The sequence below is a fragment of the Colias croceus genome, chromosome 30 (assembly GCF_905220415.1).
Source record: "Colias croceus chromosome 30, ilColCroc2.1".
Taxonomy (NCBI): Eukaryota; Metazoa; Arthropoda; class Insecta; order Lepidoptera; family Pieridae; genus Colias; species Colias croceus.
This window is the reverse complement of record NC_059566.1, coordinates 1480711-1503541: the sequence shown is the minus strand read 5'-3', so window position 1 is coordinate 1503541 and position 22831 is coordinate 1480711. Positions and strand designations below refer to the sequence as shown.

Here is a 22831-nt window from a genome sequence, read left to right as displayed (position 1 = left end):
TTTCCGTTACGCGCCATCTTTTTCTTATCCCTACCACGCGTGATTCGACGTATTTCTGTAAAGTTGCATATAGTAAATTATTTTTTGAAAATTAAGGTCATAAAGAAGTTTCACTTTTTACGTGTGTACACTAGTACACGCACACATTTTTTTACTATAAAAAAACTAATTCATACGAAATATTGTTTTCAGATCAGCCTGAGCCAGTTTCCTCGATCAATAAAGAAACTATCACTACGCGGGACTAGGTTCTTCAATCTTTTAATAGATAGATCTTTCTTGAGTAACATCAGCGAACATTTGCCGGTTTTGGAGGTACGTATGGACGGTTAGACAAAAAAAAAGAGAGCGTGTGTGTCGAGCACACGTGTCAAAAGTGAAACTTCTTTGTAAAAGATTCAAAGACCAAAATCGTCGCCATACTCCATGACGTGACGGGATCGTCATGACGCGACTTTGAAATTTTACTGTCAACGCGCCTAGAGAAGTTTGCGACGAATTTTAGTATCTTTTAAAGAAATTTTACTTCTGAAACGTGTGCTTGGCAAACTCGCTCTTCTTTCTTATCATACAGTATTTATCATTATAACTCTTACATATTTTTAACCGAAAATATTATCTTTCAGTACCTAGACGTATCCGAATGCGAGTGGATGGAGCCATCATCCCTGTTACCTCTATCGAAGCACACGACACTAACTCACCTCATAGTGAGGGAGTGCTACCGACTCACCGAGTTTGTCGCTTACGCGTCGCTAACCACCAGATACGGTTTCAGGAATCTCAAGGTAAGTCAATAACGTGTGCTTAATATGGATGCAATATGAAGGTTAGTCACTAACGTGCGCGTAATATCCCAAGGTTAGTCACTTACGTGCGCGTAATATACTAAGGTTAATCACTAACGTCCGCGTAATATCTCGAGATTAGTTACTAATGACCGCGTTATATATCGAGATTAGTTACTAACGTCCGCGTAATATATCATGGTTAGTCACTAATGTCCGCATAATTTCTCATGGTTAGTCACTAACGTCCGTGTAATGTCCTAAAGTTAGTCACTAACGTGCGCGTAATATATCAAGGTTAGTCTATCTCATGCGCGTAATATATCGAGGTTAGTTACTAACGGTCGCGTAATACCTCGAGGTTAGTCACTAACGTCCGCGTAATACCTCGAGGTTAGTTACTAACGTCCGTGTAATGTCCCAAGGTTAGTCACTAACGTGCGCGTAATATATCAAGGTTAGTCTATCTCATGCGCGTAATACCTCGAGGTTAGTCACTAACGTCCGCGTAATACCTCGAGGTTAGTCACTAACGTCCGCTTACTATCCCAAGGTTAGTCACTAACGTGCGCGTAATATATCAAGGTTAGTCTATCTCATGTGCGTAATATATCAAGGTTAGTCAACCCCATGCGCGTAATACCTCGAGGTTAGTTACTAACGTCCGTGTAATGTCCCAAGGTTAGTCACTAACGTGCGCGTAATATATCAAGGTTAGTCTACCTCATGCGCGTAATATATCGAGGTTAGTTACTAACGAACGCGTAATACCTCGAGGTTAGTCACTAACGTCCGCGTAATACATCGAGGTTAGTTACTAACGGTCGCGTAATACCTCGAGGTTAGTCACTAACGTCCGCGTAATACCTCGAGGTTAGTTACTAACGTCCGTGTAATGCCCCAAGGTTAATCACTTACGTGCGCGTAATATACTAAGGTTAATCACTAACGTCTGCGCAATATCTCGATATTAACGTCCGCGTAATATAACATGGTTAGTCACTAACGTCCGTGTAATGTCCCAAGGTTAGTCACTAACGTCCGCGTAATACCTCAAAGTTAGTCACTAACGACCGCTTACTATCCCAATGTTAGTCACTTACGTGCGCGTAATATACTAAGGTTAATCACTAACGTCTGCGTAATATCTCGATATTAGTAACTAACGTCCGCGTAATATAACATGGTTAGTCACTAACGTCCGCGTAATATAACATGGTTAGTCACTAACGTCCGTGTAATGTCCCAATGTTAGTCACTTACGTGCGCGTAATATACTAAGGTTAATCAATAACGTCTGCGCAATATCTCGATATTAGTTACTAACGTCCGCGTAATATAACATGGTTAGTCACTAACGTCCGCGTAATACCTCGAGGTTAGTTACTAACGTCCGTGTAATGTCCCAAGGTTAGTCACTAACGTGCGCGTTATATATCAAGGTTAGTCTATCTCATGCGCGTAATACCTCGAGGTTAGTTACTTACGTCCGCGTAATATACTAAGGTTAATCACTAACGTCTGCGCAATATCTCGATATTAACGTCCGCGTAATATAACATGGTTAGTCACTAACGTCCGCGTAATATCCCAATGTTAATCACTTACGTGCGCGTAATATACTAAGGTTAATCACTAACGTCTGCGCAATATCTCGATATTAGTTACTAACGTCCGCGTAATATAACATGGTTAGTCACTAACGTCCGCGTAATACCTCGAGGTTAGTTACTAACGTCCGTGTAATGTCCCAAGGTTAGTCACTAACGTGCGCGTAATATATCAAGGTTAGTCTATCTCATGCGCGTAATACCTCGAGGTTAGTCACTAACGTCCGCGTAATACCTCGAGGTTAGTCACTAAGTCCGCTTACTATCCCAATGTTAGTCACTAACGTCCGCGTAATATCCCAAGGTTAATCACTTACGTGCGCGTAATATACTAAGGTTAATCACTAACGTCTGCGCAATATCTCGATATTAACGTCCGCGTAATATAACATGGTTAGTCACTAACGTCCGTGTAATGTCCCAAGGTTAGTTACTAACGTGCGCGTAATATACTAAGGTTAATCACTAACGTCTGCGTAATATCTCGATATTAACGTCCGCGTAATATAACATGGTTAGTCACTAACGTCCGTGTAATGTCCCAAGGTTAGTTACTAACGTGCGCGTAATATATCAAGGTTAGTCAACCCCATGCGCGTAATACATCGAGGTTAGTTACTAACGTCCGCGTAATATATCAAGGTTAGTCTATCTCATGCGCGTAATATATCGAGGTTAGTGACTAACGGTCGCGTAATACCTCGAGGTTAGTCACTAACGTCCGCGTAATACCTCAAAGTTAGTCACTAACGTCCGCTTACTATCCCAATGTTAGTCACTTACGTGCGCGTAATATACTAAGGTTAATCACTAACGTCTGCGTAATATCTCGATATTAGTTACTAACGTCCGCGTAATATAACATGGTTAATCACTAACGTCCGTGTAATGTCCCAAGGTTAGTCACTAACGTGCGCGTAATATACTAAGGTTAATCACTAACGTCTGCGCAATATCTCGATATTAGTTACTAACGTCCGCGTAATATAACATGGTTAGTCACTAACGTCCGCGTAATACCTCGAGGTTAGTTACTAACGTCCGTGTAATGTCCCAAGGTTAGTCACTAACGTGCGCGTAATATATAAAGGTTAGTCTATCTCATGCGCGTAATACCTCGAGGTTAGTCACTAACGTCCGCGTAATACCTCGAGGTTAGTCACTAACGTCCGCGTAATACCTCGAGGTTAGTTACTTACGTCCGCGTAATGTTTTTTTTTTTTATTTTTTTATTTGGTTCACAAATTGAAATTGACACTTAAACAGCCTTAAAAACTATTTACCAAAACAAACATTTGCGGTGCAATTCCTAAACTAGTGAGCACATCGTGCTTAGTGAAACTACATAAACTCACTGACAATGTACACGCTACACTTTAAATTTTAAACTTTAACTAAACTTCTATAGTAATTCAAGCAACACTACAATTATTTTCAACACAACGCAGAGTAAATGTTACTTCTGGCTGAGGATAGAGAACTCGAGAAAATATCGAAATTATACCTAACACCATTATAGTACGAACAGCACCTGTTTATAGGAGAGTTTTGACCTACGTTAGTACGACAATAGGGTAATTTAAAGCACTTCCTATTTTCCAAACGGTTAGCAGGACGTGGAACTTCTATTTTAATGCGCGAAAGGAGTTCAGGGCAATCCACCAGACCATGTATCAGTTTGTACAGAAACAGTATATCCAAACACTTACGGCGTACACTTAGAGGCCTCATTTTGTAAAAACTCAATCTTTTTTCGTATGATACCAATGTTTTGCATTGATTATTAATGTAGGACAGTTGATACACAAATCTTTTCTGAATTCTCTCCAATCTGCTGGAATGCACGGCATAGCTGGGAGACCAAACACAACTGTTATATTCCAAGACGCTTTTTACAATGCAATTGTAAATAGGAATCACAACGCCAGGGTCCTTAAAATATTTTAATTGCCTAGAAATGAATCCGGAAAGACTGGACGATTTACTTATTATGTGATCCATGTGATCTTTGAAATTTAGTGAACTGTCTACTATGACTCCTAAGTCTCTAATACTGTATACTTCTTTAAGATTGCTACTTTTTAAAATATATGAAAGAGGCAACGTGTTCTTCTTTTTTGTGAAGTTCATGCAATAACATTTATTTTCATTTAATAGCATTCTGTTCCTGAGACACCAATCTTCAACGTGATATAATTCTTTTTGCAGCATTATCCTATCGTCCTCGCATTTAACTCGCATATACAACTTCAAATCATCCGCGTACATCTTAAAATTACACTTTAGACCATTTTGTGAATGATCTGGTCATTCACAAATAAAAGGAAAAAAAGGGGACCCAGGTGGGATCCCTGAGGCACGCCCGTTGGGATTACATTATAGTACGAGATCCGGCTGCAGGATTAGTGCGTTCATCGGTTTTTTGCTGAAAACCGAATTTTTATGTATATTTATAATTAGGAGAATATATATCGACTAGGTTGCCAGTCAAAATTTGGCCGCAAGCATGTTTAATTAAAATTTTTCTAATCGATTTTTGGGAAAAAAATTCGTTCACTTGTTTTTTGAATAAAATGTAGTCTACATCACGGCAAATGATATAAAGATTCAAAAAAATCACGGTTGCCGCTTTTCACCTGGCCGCAACATCTTGGCAGCCTGGTGCAAACAGGTATGATTTCGATTCATTTTTACGTTCATAACGTACATTTATGAATCATATATCAAATTAAAGCTAATTTTTTTCTATTTATTATCATATATGGTTGCCTAATTAAATCCGGCCGCAAATAAGGGTTGCCGGCTGTTAAAAATTATAAATATTTACGCCTATTAGTACACCGACGCATTCGCGTGCGGCAGCGAAACAACGAGAAAAAGAGAGGATCGGCTGTTAATTACATTAAATCAATATTACTTTTTAAATTTGTCATTTTGAAAAGGACGACATATTTTCTTTCACTCAACCTTAAATATTCAACATCTTTAACAGCCGGCAACCCTTATTTGCGGCCGGATTTAATTAGGCAACCATATATGATAATAAATAGAAAAAAATTAGCTTTAATTTGATATATGATTCATAAATGTACGTTATGAACGTAAAAATGAATCGAAATTATACCTGTTTGCACCAGGCTGCCAAGATGTTGCGGCCAGGTGAAAAGCGGCAACCGTGATTTTTTAGAATCTTTATATCATTTGCCGTGATGTAGACTACATTTTATTCAAAAAGCAATTGAACGAATTTTTTTCCCAAAAATCGATTAGAAAAATTTTAATTAAACATGCTTGCGGCCAAATTTTGACTGGCAACCTAGACGATATATATTCTCCTAATTATAAATATACATAAAAAGAATGCGTCGGTGTACTAATAGGCGTAAATATATATAATTTTTAACAGCCGGCAACCCTTATTTGCGGCCGGATTAAATTAGGCAACCATATATGTGGGGATGGTGTAAATGAAAAGCCAAATTCGCCCAATCGATTTATTTACCAGACACCGGTTACATATCAAAAATACATTTCAACAACCCTCCATTACATCGTACCCAAAAACACAAAGTCAAGTCATAGACAACCAAAAATCTACAGTCTACAGATAACATGTCCACAGATTAAATAATAGAAAAACACAGACTAAAAATAAAACTAGTAATCATGAAATACATCTTAATATTTTATCCTATTCCCACACGGTCATCCTGCAGAATCATCTGTCCCAGATGAGTCAACAGTCGTAGATGATCAATAAGGTAAGTAGACAATGGTAAATCACCTTTATCTATTACATGTAGAAATCCTTCCTTTTTTCCTCTTTTATTTGAATTAAGTATACATTCCACGCAATTATCAATGTTTGTTTTAATCTTTTCTTTTAAATTCTCCATATAATAATTTCTATTTATTAATTCCTCAGTCTTAACACAACCAAAATGTCCGTTTTCATGATGTTTTCTTATAATTTCATTTTGCATTTTCTTAGGTACAACCATTAATTTATTTCCATCCTTAATCTTCCATAACATTCCATTCTTCTTTTTTGCAAGCACTATTGGACTAGCATAATCAGACTTACTTGTTTTTATTATTCCTTCATCAAGCCATTCTTTAATCTGTTTGTCAACAATGTTAAGCTCCAAAGGTGACAATCGTCGTGGATTCTGATAAACTGGTACATCATCGGTTAATAATATTTTAAGTTTTACATTTGATGCTTTAGTACATCTTTTGGGGTTATATTCTTTTATAATATTCTGTATTTTATTCTTATATTCTTTGTTTTCAATATTTGTGATATCTTCATTTTCATTCTCTAGCATTGTAAGGTGTAATATTCTTGTTGCAGTGATAGTTCCAGATTTAAAATTGATTTCTACTTCTTTCAGTACAGGATTTCCTAATATAATGTTGACAGGGATAGCGCCATCATCAACAACATAAAATAAAGTTTCAAAATAACAATCATCAATTTCAATTTTTGCTGTGAAAGATCCTTTTGTATAAATTTCCTTTTCAGCTATTCCAGGTTTCTGTTGTTCCTGAACTATAAGATAACAATTTTTCACCTTGAATCTTCCTAAAATAAGACATAATTATTAAATTAGCATCGCTTCCGGTATCAATCAGGGCTTCTACATCAATATTATTTATTTTCAGCTTCTTGAAAGGTCTCACATCAATATTATTTTTAGTTGACATAATTTCCAAACTCTTTTTTATACTTTTAGAACATTCAGTTGATTTATGGCCAAACAAGTTGCATTTAAAACATTTAATGCCTTTAGTACAATTAGGCGACTCATGATCTAAATCTCCACAATTGAAACATCTCTTTACTCGTAGTGTTTTTTGAATTTTCATGCCAATGGACTTTGATACTGAATTACTTTGAATCTTATTAGGTGAATATGATTTTTTCTTAATTTCTGAATAAATGTCTAATTTCTTTCTGAATTCTTTAATGTTACAAGCGCCATATAAAATATTTTTGTTGGACTCACTGTCTTTAATACCGTCGATGACATATTCCATCAGGGCTTCATCTTCAACATTCCCAAGTACTGCAAGTTCCTTCATATGTAAAAAATATTGCTGATGAGTCTCATTCATCTTCATCCGGCGAGTTGAAAGTCTCTTGTGAACAGTTGCACTGTTCAACTTCTTACCAAATTCCTCACGGAGCTCAGACTTAAGTGTATCCCACGTGGTGGTCCCACTTAGTGAACGTAAAAATAGCTTGGCGGTTCCCGCGAGAAGCCGCTTCGAAAATATGAGTTTTTCTATTTCGCCCCATTGCATTAAAGAGGAAATATCTTCAAAATCTTTTACGAATGTTTCGATGCCATAGGCATCATCACCCGAAAATGGCGTCATTGATTTCTCTAAGTCATTGAAGGAAATACGCGGCGATGGTTCACCACAATCTTCATCATCTTTTACTCGTTTCGGCGGCATGTTGAATAATGTAAATAAAAAGTTTTATAGTCTTCAAGTCGTAATCGTATAATCATAAGCTTCTTTAAATCTTAGTCTTCGTTCGTAATTCGTAAATTCTTAATCAGGTTAAATCACCGGCATCATAGTCTTCGTCTGTTTTTTCTTTATTCCACCATCCCGTATCCCGGACGAGCCCCCAAATTATGTGGGGATGGTGTAAATGAAAAGCCAAATTCGCCCAATCGATTTATTTCCCAGACACCGGTTACATATCAAAAATACATTTCAACAACCCTCCATTACATCGTACCCAAAAACACAAAGTCAAGTCATAGACAACCAAAAATCTACAGTCTACAGATAACATGTCCACAGATTAAATAATAGAAAAACACAGACTAAAAATAAAACTAGTAATCATGAAATACATCTTAATATTTTATCCTATTCCCACATATATGATAATAAATAGAAAAAAATTAGCTTTAATTTGATATATGATTCATAAATGTACGTTATGAACGTAAAAATGAATCGAAATCATACCTGTCTGCACCAGGCTGCCAAGATGTTGCGGCCAGGTGAAAAGCGGCAACCGTGATTTTTTTGAATCTTTATATCATTTGCCGTGATGTAGACTACATTTTATTCAAAAAAACAAGTGAACGAATTTTTTTCCCAAAAATCGATTAGAAAAATTTTAATTAAACATGCTTGCGGCCAAATTTTGACTGGCAACCTAGTCGATATATATTCTCCTAATTATAAATATACATAAAAATTCGGTTTTCAGCAAAAAACCGATGAGCGCACTAATCCTGCAGCCGGATCTTAGACTATTAGCTCGTGATGTATATCCACGAATCTTGACTAATTGAGTCCGGTTACTTAAGTACGATTCGCACCATCGGTACAAGGACCCATGAATACCCAATTCATAAATCTTTCTTAATAATAAATTATGATCAATTAAATCGAACGCCTTACTAAAGTCCGTGTAAATAGCGTGGATTTCCTGTCCTTCATCGATCGCGCCCGCAACATCCTCAATGAAACTGACTAAATTTGTGGTGGTAGATTTCTTTGGTAAAAAACCATGTTGTTCTGGGTGCAGTTTATGTTTAACATGCGAGTAAATTTTCTGTTGAACCAGCGATTCTAAAACTTTACCAGGTGCCGGAAGAACAGACACAGGTCGGTAATTCGATACAGCGTTTCTATCACCATTTTTATGTATTGGTGTTAACCGCGCCCTTTTCCAGTGCAGTGGGAAAATGCCATCTTTTAAGGATCTATTGTATAATTCACACAAAGGCCCAGACAAATTATCCGCGCAGTTTTTAAGAAAAATGTTCGGTATATTGTCCAAGCCGGATCCTTTATTTGGGTCAAGTTTTTTTAAAGCTGCACGTACCTCACATTCACTTAAACAAATATTACTTATTGAATTCAAACAATCAGGTAACACAGATGGTGGGCTATTTTGTGGTTGGGATATTATAGAAGATGGAAGTAATTCATATACCGACTGAAAATATTCCGAAAATAACTCGTATATTTCTTCTCCACCGGAGGCCGTTTTAGTACCTAAATATCAGCTGGTTAGGAATAGAACCACTGTTGCGTTTTAAATTATTCACAAAGGACCATATATGTTTGGGGTTGGTTTTCAGTGTATTCCCAGCATTTTCTTTAAAATTCTTTAAACATTCTTTTAACATACTATCATATCTTTTTCTCAGAATAGAAACTGTTTCTTTGTCCCTCGGATTTTTGTATAATTTATACCTTTTATTGTATTTATTCTTTTCTTTCGCACATTTTATTAAAGCTGAAGTAAACCAGATTGGATAGTTTTCACTTTTAGGTTTAGTTAAGGGAGTATTCGCCTCTATAATGGGAACGATGGATGAATAAAAACTGTTTACCATCTGATCGAGACTCTTATCATCTTCCCAAATTTTTGACCATTGTAAACGCGACAGTTTTTCATTCATATCGGTATAATTAGCTTTTTTAAAATTTAACATTGGAGTTCTTACCTGTTTTAGAAAGATTTGACTTTTTCCTATACTCAATTCTATCTCAAGAGCTGGATGATATGAATCTAAATTTATTAATGGCTGTTGACATAAATTAACCTCTATTAGCTTAGGAGTATCCGTAAGAACGAGGTCCAGGATACCTCCTCTATCGTTTTTAATAAAATTGCATTGGCTTAAATTGTTAAAGATAATATCATCCAAAAATATGTTTTCCACATTATTACAATTCGCTCTTGACGGTACGCAAGATGAGCTTTTGTCGGGTTCCCAAATTATATTCGGCATATTAAAATCACCCAATAATAAAGTAGATGATTGTTTAATCTTGTTACCTCTAAGCTTGTTACAAATTACATTGGTGACATTTTTATCAAATAATTTTACATAATCAAGAGTTATTGGAGGAGGCATATATACAGCACAGATATTTAGGTCATAATGCTTAGACCCACTAGCTATATCAATCGTTAGCCATATATCTTCGCAATTGGATTCCCATGAGCGCCTTCTTGTAACATTTAAACGCTTATGTACAGCAATGCAAACCCCTCCGCCGTCTTTTTTGCTGAGGCATGATCGTGCGGATTTACGATCCCGTCTATAAACATTATACCTATTATCCAGAATCTCATAATCATAAACAGATTCATTTAGCCAGGTTTCTGTCAGTACTATAACGTCATAATCACTTTGTAATACATTTAAGAAAAAATTTTCAGTTTTGGTTCTCAAACCTCTTACATTTTGATAATATATACTTAAAAACATTAAAACGACAAAATAATAATTATAACAGTTAGGAAAAGTTAATTAGGATACCTATAACTAATTATTACAGGTTTTTAATCGCCTCCTCACTATCGATTAATACAGGTTTTAATGCTACGTTTTTACGGACGAAAATTTTACCGTTCCTAACCCATATAAAATCGTATTGTTTGTGCTTAATAGCTATTCGCGCAGATGCATGCAGCTTCTTGTTCGCAGGGGACAGATGCTCGGTGACAAAAATTGGCTTATTGCCTGATATACCTAGATGTCCGGAGTGAAGCTTCTCCTGAAAATTGGTTCTATTAAATGTTCGAACAGCTGCCAGTAGTTCGTCTCGTACGCGAGGACTAACAAATTTCACTACTATTGATCGCGGTCTGTCAGTTTGTTGATTCAGTTTTTGAACTCTGTGGAAGTCAACAATCTCGTGATCGATTATTTCTCTCGATACAACCCTTCCGAGCTGTTTAACAGTCGTCAGAATATTTTCACTTCTGTTCTCAGGTACACACTGAATCTCAATGTTAGACGACCGTGATTTTTGCTCTATATTATTTAACTGAATATTTACATTAGTGATTTGAGAACGGAGCTCTTCGTTATGCAGCGTGAGAGTTTCTTAGCCTTTTACTTCAATCTGCAGTTTGACTTGTGAAAGAATAGTAGCGGTTGACTCTTTAAATTTTTCTTCAAAATATAACTTGAGGTCTTCTAATACAAAGTCACATGTACTGCTTGAAGTTAATGGTGGGCTGGGTACAATTTGCGATCTTATAGGTGTGTTCGTGTTATCACCCCTTTTATCAGTACTCTTACAGTCAGGACACTTCCAATTGGCTTTGGTTTGTTTCGATTCCTTATTAAAATTTTCATTCGATATGCCCAGACACTGATAGTGATACTGCCCAGAACACAAAGAACAAATTTTAGAATCAATTGGTTTTATAATCCTGTTGCAAGCCCTGCACTTCATTATTAAGAAACGCTGTGGTATATAATATTTTTATGATGCGTTGAATGGAACGTAAATTCTTACTAATCTGTGATGTTGACGAGTTGGTAATGTTGGTAGACTGTATCGTTGACTTTGTCAAAATCAAATGACAGTGAGTATTTAAAACTTGACATCGGTTTATTAGCTTACTCTTTGCGGGTATAATAAACTTTGTCTTTCTCAACAAGTTCGAAATCACTCAATATCTTGATAAATATTAATGATTCAGTGGAGATAACAATAATTCATTAAATTCACAAAGTGCCACTCAAGATTCACCAACTTTAAAGCGGAATTATTCGCAAATCGTATGTAAATAATATTTATAATTTTAACACTGTATCACGTAGTTAAGCTTTGACAGATGACAGATGACTAATTAAATATCCCAAGGTTAATCACTTACGTGCGCGTAATATACTAAGGTTAATCACTAACGTCTGCGCAATATCTCGATATTAACGTCCGCTTAATATAACATGGTTAGTCACTAACGTCCGTGTAATGTCCCAATGTTAGTCACTTACGTGCGCGTAATATACTAAGGTTAATCACTAACGTCTGCGCAATATCTCGATATTAGTTACTAACGTCCGCGTAATATAACATGGTTAGTCACTAACGTCCGCGTAATACCTCGAGGTTAGTTACTAACGTCCGTGTAATGTCCCAAGGTTAGTCACTAACGTGCGCGTAATATACTAAGGTTAATCACTAACGTCTGCGCAATATCTCGATATTAGTGACTAACGTCCGCGTAATATAACATGGTTAGTCACTAACGTCCGTGTAATGTCCCAAGGTTAGTTACTAACGTGCGCGTAATATATCAAGGTTAGTCTACCTCATGCGCGTAATATATCGAGGTTAGTTACTAACGAACGCGTAATACCTCGAGGTTAGTCACTAACGTCCGCGTAATACATCGAGGTTAGTTACTAACGGTCGCGTAATACCTCGAGGTTAGTCACTAACGTCCGCTTACTATCCCAATGTTAGTCACTAACGTCCGCGTAATACCTCGAAGTTAGTCACTAACGTCCGCTTACTATCCCAAGGTTAATCACTTACGTGCGCGTAATATACTAAGGTTAATCACTAACGTCTGCGCAATATCTCGATATTAACGTCCGCGTAATATAACATGGTTAGTCACTAACGTCCGTGTAATGTCCCAAGGTTAGTCACTAACGTGCGCGTAATATATCAAGGTTAGTCTATCTCATGCGCGTAATACCTCGAGGTTAGTCACTAACGTCCGCGTAATACCTCGAGGTTAGTCACTAACGTCCGCGTAATACCTCGAGGTTAGTCACTAACGTCCGCTTACTATCCCAATGTTAGTCACTAACGTCCGCGTAATACCTCGAGGTTAGTCACTAACGTCCGCTTACTATCCCAATGTTAGTCACTTACGTGCGCGTAATATACTAAGGTTAATCACTAACGTCTGTGCAATATCTCGATATTAGTGACTAACGTCCGCGTAATATAACATGGTTAGTCACTAACGTCCGTGTAATGTCCCAAGGTTAGTTACTAACGTGCGCGTAATATATCAAGGTTAGTCTACCTCATGCGCGTAATACCTCGAGGTTAGTCACTAACGTCCGCGTAATACATCGAGGTTAGTCACTAACGTCCGCTTACTATCCAAATGTTAGTCACTTACGTGCGCGTAACATACTAAGGTTAATCACTAACGTCTGCGTAATATCTCGATATTAGTTACTAACGTCCGCGTAATATAACATGGTAAGTCACTAACGTCCGTGTAATATCTCGATATTAGTTACTAACGTCCGCGTAATATAGCATGGTTAGTCACTAACGTCCGCTTACTATCCCAATGTTAGTCACTTACGTGCACGTAATATACTAAGGTTAATCACTAACGTCTGCGTAATATCTCGATATTAGTTACTAACGTCCGCGTAATATAACATGGTAAGTCACTAACGTCCGTGTAATGTCCCAAGGTTAGTTACTAACGTGCGCGTAATATATCAAGGTTAGTCAACCCCATGCGCGTAATACCTCGAGGTTAGTTACTAACGTCCGTGTAATGTCCCAAGGTTAGTCACTAACGTGCGCGTAATATATCAAGGTTAGTCTATCTCATGCGCGTAATACCTCGAGGTTAGTCACTAACGTCCGCTTACTATCCCAATGTTAGTCACTAACGTCCGCGTAATACCTCGAGGTTAGTCACTAACGTCCGCTTACTATCCCAATGTTAGTCACTAACGTCCGCGTAATACCTCGAGGTTAGTTACTTACGTCCGCGTAATATCCCAAGGGTAATCACTTACGTGCGCGTAATATACTAAGGTTAATCACTAACGTCTGCGCAATATCTCGATATTAGTTACTAACGTCCGCGTAATATAACATGGTTAGTCACTAACGTCCGTGTAATGTCCCAAGGTTAGTTACTAACGTGCGCGTAATATATCAAGGTTAGTCTACCTCATGCGCGTAATATATCGAGGTTAGTTACTAACGGTCGCGTAATACATCAAAGTTAGTTACTAACGTCCGCTTACTATCCCAATGTTAGTCACTTACGTGCGCGTAATATACTAAGGTTAATCACTAACGTCCGTGTAATGTCCCAAGGTTAGTTACTAACGTGCGCGTAATAAATCAAGGTTAGTCAACCCCATGCGCGTAATACCTCAAGGTTAGTTACTAACGTCCGTGTAATGTCCCAAGGTTAGTTACTAACGTGCGCGTAATATATCAAGGTTAGTCTATCTCATGCGCGTAATATATCGAGGTTAGTTACTAACGGTCGCGTAATACCTCAAAGTTAGTCACTAACGTCCGCTTACTATTCCAATGTTAGTCACTAACGTCCGCGTAATATCCCAAGGTAAATCACTTACGTGCGCGTAATATACTAAGGTTAATCACTAACGTCTGCGCAATATCTCGATATTAGTTACTAACGTCCGCGTAATATAACATGGTTAGTCACTAACGTCCGTGTAATGTCCCAAGGTTAGTTACTAACGTGCGCGTAATATATCAAGGTTAGTCTATCTCATGCGCGTAATATATCGAGGTTAGTTACTAACGGTCGCGTAATACCTCAAAGTTAGTCACTAACGTCCGCTTACTATCCCAAGGTTAATCACTAACGTCCGCGTAATATACCAAGGCTAGTAGCTAACGTCCACGTAACATATCATGGTTAGTCACTAACGTCTGCGTATTATCCCAAGGTTAGTCACTTACGTCCGCGTAATATCACAAGGTTAGTTGCTAAAGTCCGCGTAAAATATCATGGTTAGTCACTAACGTCTGCGTATTATCCCAAGGTTAGTCACTAACGTCCGCTTTATATCTCAAGGTTAGTCAATAACGTGTGCGTAGTATGGAATCTCAACGTTAGTCACTTTTGTTAAAGTTGCCTCTATCGTATATGAGTGCCCAATTTTTTTTGGAAATGGAAAGCGACAAGCGTGGTCTAGGATGGAGCATGTTTGCCTAATAAGTGTCTATTCACATTTCTCTTGAATAAATCCAGATTGTAGTTTCTGGGAAAAACGGAAGCCGGAAGATTGTTCCACTCCTTACTAGTACGCATAAGAAGCAAGCAAGAAATATCGACTTTTGTACCAATTGTGCCACCGCACAGGTGATAGACATGCGCGGGTCGCCGGTGGGCGACTCCGAGGTGTCCGCGCTGGGCTGGCTGCCGGCGCTGCGCGAGCTGCGCCTGGCTGCCGCGCGCCGCCCGCGCACCGAGCGCCACGCGCACTACGCGGACGACGAGTGCGTGCAGCACGCGCCACTGGACGGGTGGGAGGCGAGGGTGAGCGGGGAGTCATCTTATATCTAATTCTAATATTCTAATATCTAATCTAATATTTCTACACTAATATTATAAAGAGGAAAACTTTGTATGATTGTTACGAATAGGCTCATAAACTACTGGACCTGGCGTGAAAATTTTTGCACGCAATTTACAATGGTACTATATGTGATATAAATATTGTATATTAACACCTCTGTATGACCATATAGTGCAAATAAACAGATTTGATTTGATTTGATTTGACCGATTTTGATGAAATTTGGCACAGACAATCTTTAGACCCTGAGAAAGAACATAGGCTACTTTTTATTGCGAAATATGTACTACGGGCGAAGCCGGGGCGGACCGCTAGTATATTATAAAGGCGAAAGTTTGTATGGATGTATGGATGTTTGTTACTCTTTCACGTAAAAACTACTAAACCGATTACAATGAAATTTAGCACACATATAGAGGGTAACATGGATTAACACATAGGATAGTTTTTATCCCGGAAATCGAGAACATAGGATAGTTTTAACGAAAAACATGTATTTTTTTAATACTAGCTGTTCCCGGTTCACCCGCAGTGCTCCAGTCCTGTTGGTCTTAGCGTGATGATATATAGCCTATAGCCTTCCTCGGTAAATGGGCTATCTAGCACCGAAAGAATTTTTCAAATCGGACCAGTAGTTCTCGAGATAAGCGCGTTCAAACAAACTCTTCAGCTTTATAATATTATGTAGCTCTATAGATTTATATTAGAAATGGTTCTTTTCTGCTGTCGGAGAATAGTGGTTTTAACGAAATCAATGTAAGCTTTTTTTATCAGATATTTTGAAGAGAGAATTTTTGATGCAAAATTGGGTAACTTTTTCGATGTTATGTCGAAATAAGTTCAAAATTAATACATTTTTCCAATAAAAAAATACGTTTATTTTTCATAGGAGCCAGACTACTTCCAAGTGAAAACGAACCCGGAGTCAGAGGAAATGGACGAGGCGGTGCCAAGCACGTCCACTGCGCAGACATCCACTGAGCCTACGGAACCGTCCACGTCACAGGACGATGAAGAGGCGTAAGATATTTTAATTTATTAATAACTAGCTTTCGACCCGCGACTCCGCCCGCGCAGTCAAAGAAAAACCCGCATAGTTCCCGTTCCCGTGGGATTTCCGGGATAAAACCTATCCTATGTCCTTTCTCGGGTATCAAAATATCTCTATACCAAATTTCATGCAAATTGGTTCATTAGTAAAGGCGTGATTGAGTAACAGACAGAGAGACAGAGTTACTTTCGCATATAATACAGACAGAGTAAAGTAAACAGTAAACCTTTTTGTGATAAAAAATGTGTGCCGAGCACACGTGTCAGAAGTGAAATCAGATCTTTTTTGGCAAAATTTTCGCCTTACTCCATGACGTGACGGTATTGTCACCTTTAAATTTTAACCCCAACGCGCCTAATAAGTTTCACTTCAAAAATATTTTTTTAGCTGCAACAAATTAGAGAAAATCATATTATACCATTCGTGTTTCTATTGACTCACGACGTCACGGATTGAAATGAATTAAAATATTTTCTTTTTGAAGCTATTGCATAGCTTCTATCGCGGGCCTTGAGCGCGGGGACCGAATCGTGAAATTCCGTAACGAAAAAACCTCACGCTCTCCACTCCGACGGGCGGAGGTGTGGCTTGAAAGTATGCTATGCAATAGCTTTACCGCGGCAGTCCCCGAGTGACACACGTCTTTTTAATTTTTTTTGTTGTTGAGTTATTAATAAAAAAAAAACAATTATTGTTGCAGGAGCCGCTTAGCGCGTCGAAACTCGTTCATAAACATGGCACGACGTAGACTGAGCGCCATGCGTTCAGATGAAACTAGCGAAGACACAGACGAATCCGCTCCACCCAAAAAACGAAAATGTAACAACGATACACAAGGAATGGACGTTGATGAAAACAAAGAAGCGGAAAATAATATGAATGAAAATATTTCTGGGCATTTACAGATACCGAGTAACGTGATTGTCGTATCGGGTATAAGAAACCCAAGTGGATGCAGGCTTCGTCAAGAACCTATATATTGTATATGTCCAGAACATAAGGATGTGGAAAAAACGGATAAATCTACGGAAACGGATAATATGGATCTGTACAGACATTGTACGTGTGTTCATGGCGCGAAAGCTGGTGAAAGTTCGAAAGCGAAAGAAGATTCAGGAGCAAATAAAGATAGTGCAGAAGAAAATAGTGATAAAACAGAAGATAGTGATAAAAATGGTGTTAAAAATGATGAAAATGAAGCTAAAAAAGATGATAAAGACAACAATACACAAGGTGGAGAGAAATACGTGCAGTTTCGTAGAAATCAAGCGCCCGTTTTCATAAATTGTCCGCCGGGAGCAAGAGCTGAAGGCATTGCCAACTTACCTGGACCTTCCCATTCCGATAGACCGGATAACTCAAGGAATACGGATGATAAAGGGACTTACAAAGAGTTTATTAACGCTCTTACAGATTATTGGAAAGTCAGAGTCACACCGAACGTACTTAGCACGGAAAATTCTAATAATGAAAGTACTGAAAATAATAATGAACCAAAAAATGACAGCGAAAAGAATGATTCAGCTAGTACGTCTAAGACAGTTGAAAAAGACAATTCCAAAGAAGATCCACAACCGTCTACAAGCAAAGAAGTAAAAGAAGAAAAAACAACAGATCCTACTGTTAAAACTGAGGAAAAAACAGCGGAAAATAATCAAAATGTACCTGAAAATCAAAATGACACTAATAATGGTCAAGACGCAAACGCTCAAGGCCAGCCGAATAGGCGAAGAGATGTACAATACATAGTGGAACCTAGACACCACGTGTTATACGTTAGCGTTGGTTCCCAACTTAATACCTATAGATTTCCAAGAGATACCTTCGAAAATAGAAATTATTTCGAATCTCATGTCGATCCGAGCGCTCTAGTAACAGATTTTGCCATTCGAAGATTCGGCAGAGCAGATGGTGAAGACGTGAACTACGTGGTCAATTTTGGGCCAAACGGGCCGGTTATGATGGGCAATATGGCCAACTCGAGGCCAGATCGGTCCAATTTACAAGTGCTTTCTGTTACTGGGTATAGGAATATCACAGATAGGTCACTAATGCATTTAATTAGTGCGGCGCCTAATTTGAGATACATAAATTTCACTGATACGAACGTCACTGAGCAGGGCGTTGAAAGGTTCAAAGCTACGAGGCCGGAGTGTGAAGTCGTTTTTAGTAAGTTCGTTGAGAAGAAGAACGGTTGAAGTTTTGTGTTGGGGGGTTGTAAAGTGGTTGAAGTTTTGTGTTGGGATGGTCAAAAGTGGTTAAAGTTTTGTGTTGGGGTGGTCAAAAGTGGTTTGATTGATCTTTAGATCTTAAAGTTTTATAAGACCTTCCTCTTTAGACCATCTTAGATTAGGTTTACCTTATCATTAAATTGTTGTAAGGATATCTAAAACTACCCACTTTTGGAAGGATTAAGAAATTAAAAACATTTTTTTGGAAGTTTAATTTAAAGAATATGTTAGGTGTGGTGTCTGCTCATATAAATGTTTTAAATAGTGATAATTAGTCAGTCATTAAAAATAAAACGTGTTTTATTTCATTGCGCAGAATTTATTTTTGAGTTAAAAAAATCGTAAGACAGAGATAGCACTATGAGCATGTCCTGTCTCTGTCTTATAATAAAATAAATAGTCACATTTAGAAGTAAATATTTTTAAGGAAGAATGAAAGGCGTAGATAAATGAACACCCTGTGTTGTGATATGGTATGTATGGAACACCCTGTAGTTGTTATGTAGGGGTGTGAGTAAGAAAAATAATAAATTATAGATTTTTGTTTTTTTTTAATTTACTGATTGGCATTTCTCTGCTTTATTTATTTAGTTTAAAAGCTCGATAAAGTATTTAAATAATCTGTAATTTAATTTTCTCAATAGGAATAGGTTAATGGTCGATGTTAGTTGAAGAAATAAGTATTTTGACGTCTTGGTGTTATTTGGTGAAATAATTAATAAATGAAAACTTTGTGTATTAATATCTAATCTAGAAATAATATTCCCGTGTCACAAATGTTAGTTACCATAGTCCTTCAAAACTGCTGGACCGATTCTCATGAAATTTTCTGTGCATATCGGGTAGGTCTGAGAATCGGACATCTATTTTTCATACCCCTAAGTGATAGGAGGCAAAACAACGTTTGCCGGGCAGCTAGTATTCATATAATATAAAATCGTGTAAGGAAATGTTAAACAGTGTGTTTTTCTCGCACAAACGCATCTTGCCATAGTTATTTTTATTATTATAAATGTATTCAGAATATGTTATTGTTTTGGGCTATCACTTAGTACATAAGAATGTAAGAAATACACAAACAGTACTATTTCCCTTATTTTTTTGAATCTTTTCTTATTTTTAGAATTTTTATGATAGAGTGGGGAATTAATGATAAGAGTCTTGTTTCGATACTACAGAAAAATATAAGAATCCGTATTATAGGTAAACCAGAATCTGATGGCAATTAGGGAAATCAAAATTTTGAGTGTGCAACCCTAGGGAAAATGGACTGAACGATCTTGATACTGCTTATTTTTTATTTTTTCCTCAATATATATAGTCACATTACATAAGTGGACAATACTGTACTTAATAATGAGATATCCACTTAATATTATGTAGGTACATACTTACATGTATAATATACAATAATTATACATATTAATTTTAAACAGGTATTATATATTATTATTTACACATACCTATATTTGTATATTCATTACCAGTATGCCATGTGAAAATATCGATATAATGATAATGTAGATCAAAACTGCTTATAATTTTTTATAAAATAAAATAAAACTATGTTTGTTTTCGTAAGTATCAACAGATACACACATTATAAAATTGACTTGGACAGCTTGGAATTGAAGAATAGTCGTATTGGAAACTCCTGTAATAAGTTTTCATAAAATTATATTGTAATCAACGAACAATATTACAGTTACCTACATACAATATTTTTTAATTTAAAGTATCAAAACGGGTAAGTCCAATTTACCAATAAAATCTTCAAAATTGAAAATTGTGATGTGTTTGACCCTTCTTCATCGAATGTTTTTCTATACACATTATAAACAACACATCTTGCTTGTGATCGCAGCGGCTTTTTCGACATTTTCGAAGATTTTTTAGACAAAATCCTAAAAATTATTCATCAACTACAAAAAAGACAAATAATTTGACAACCAATTTAATAGTTGTCAAATAAGTTGCCACATGAAAATCTTTTATTTCTCAAATATAAATATGCCATCAGATTCTGGTAGACCTATATAATAATATAATAATATAATATTGGAAATAAAACAAACATTGTGATAGCCCTAATTCTAATTTATGTTTTTCAATATTTCATAATTAAAATGAAAATATTATTATAATAATTAATAAGTATTAAAAGTAATACAGTTTGAAAGTGAAGCATATTTATTTTTAATTTTAAGAGTATTGGTGAAGTATATAAAATAAATATTAATTTTTGGTTAAGCATTATTATTTACAATGGAAAGGAGATATTTTGTCTTTAAAAATATCCATGAAATGGATGAATTGAAACAAAAGAGCGTGTGTGCCGAGCACGCGTGTCAGAAGTGAAACTTCACTGGCAAGATAATAACACGAAAATCGTCGCCCTACTCCATGGAGTCACGTCAGGATGTGACGGTTTTGCCAAGACGCGACCTTGAAATTTTACTCTCAACGTACTTAAAGAAGTTTCACTTCAAAAAAATATCGAAAAAACACGCTTTAATAAGATAAAATCGTGAAATTATAGTATTGTCACCGATCCTTGATAAGTGTACAAAGTTTGAATTACATCTGTCCGTTTAAAGTTGGTATCGAGTGTAAGGGCTCCCGCACACGGGCCACCGGCAACCGGCCACAAAACGCCGCCACCGGTATATTTTCTGTACTTTTCATACATTTTATATGGACTCGCCGCACACGGTTAACGCCGGTGGGTGCTACACGCTTCTAACTTCTCGTGGCAGCCTCAGCGCTTGTGGTGTCGCGAGTGGTTCGTGTGCGGCGACACTAAAGGAGTCGGTTACATACAAACATACAGATGCAGCTTATATGCGTGTTAAAATACCTAGACTTTTTTTTGCATATTTAGAAATATCTCCTTTCTATATTAGAGTGCTTTTAAATTTGTATATAAATGTAGGGTTTGGTACGCGTAGTCTTTTTATAATTTCAGAGACATGATATTTTTTGCTTTTCTCAAATTTTTTTAAACACAATGTCAAATTATTAAGTCGTTTTTGAAAAAAAAATTCTAGTTTTATTTAGGGACTGAGTCATTTTTTTTAAATCCGAGATTACAAAAAGACTTAACGTAGTATTTCTTAGTGTATGTAAATAATAATTATTTAAATTTAAACACAAATAATATTAAATGTATGTAAGGAAAGTAGTTTCATTATAATTTCAACTCTTGGTCTCAAGTAATTTTATGTTTTAGAAAATCCAAATTTATTAGATCGCTATAATATGTATCTGTATACGTAAATGTGGGTAGTTACTGAAAATTATTATATCTGCTAATCCAGACTTATCTATCTCTGTACAAAGTTACATCCAGATATGATCAGCTGTTTTTGCGTAAAAGAGAAACATACATGCTAGAAAACTTTCTTTTATCATTAAAAGTAGGATATTATGCATTTTTAAATGTTAATTTTCATAACTACCCTCAAATACAATATGAAAATGTTTAATACTTTTTAATAGTAAATGAAAACAGTAGTTCAATCTTTCTATGTGTAGTAGATTTTCAATACAGCTTGTAGTATTATGTATTTATTAGTATGAAATTAATTTCAGCATAAATGGGTATTTTTTTTAGTATACGTTCAGTAGCTTAATCAGCCGTTTAATTAAATGCCTTTAGGCAAGTGGTTAAATGCTAAATATCAAAATCAATTGTAAAGCTGTTTGAATATCAATCAATTTTATTAGTGGAAACAAACAACCTTTTAATGAAGGGGCTAGGAGCTTAATTAAACGGCTGGTTAAGCTAAATAGCTGTGAAATACATACTAGAAAGTCATAATGTATGATTTACTATTGTTGAGTTATAGGGAGTATTATAATCTGTCTAATTATAAAAATATCTAAAAACTCGATAAATTTTGTAATGGAAGTGAAAAAAAAGTTTTGAAAAATCAAAATTTAATCGTGATTCGCGTAAAGGCCTATTCAGATGAGTGCGGTATTCGCTACCGCCGTGTGTAGCGGTATCCCGATGGCATGCGATTATATCTCTTAC

At 36.6% G+C, this 22831-nt stretch overlaps 1 protein-coding gene across 1 annotated transcript in view; it reads left to right on the top strand.

Annotated features, from left to right (window-relative positions):
• Nucleotides 1-19338, top strand: part of LOC123704758 — a 29022-nt gene extending 9684 nt beyond the window's left edge. The window contains exons 7-11 of the mRNA XM_045653247.1: nucleotides 193-315; nucleotides 627-788; nucleotides 15297-15473; nucleotides 16403-16533; nucleotides 17265-19338. Coding sequence (XP_045509203.1) covers nucleotides 193-315; nucleotides 627-788; nucleotides 15297-15473; nucleotides 16403-16533; nucleotides 17265-18762 — 2091 coding nt within the window. The 3' untranslated portion in view covers nucleotides 18763-19338. The remainder of the gene's footprint in view (nucleotides 1-192; nucleotides 316-626; nucleotides 789-15296; nucleotides 15474-16402; nucleotides 16534-17264) is intronic.
• Nucleotides 19339-22831: the final 3493 nt, after the last annotated feature.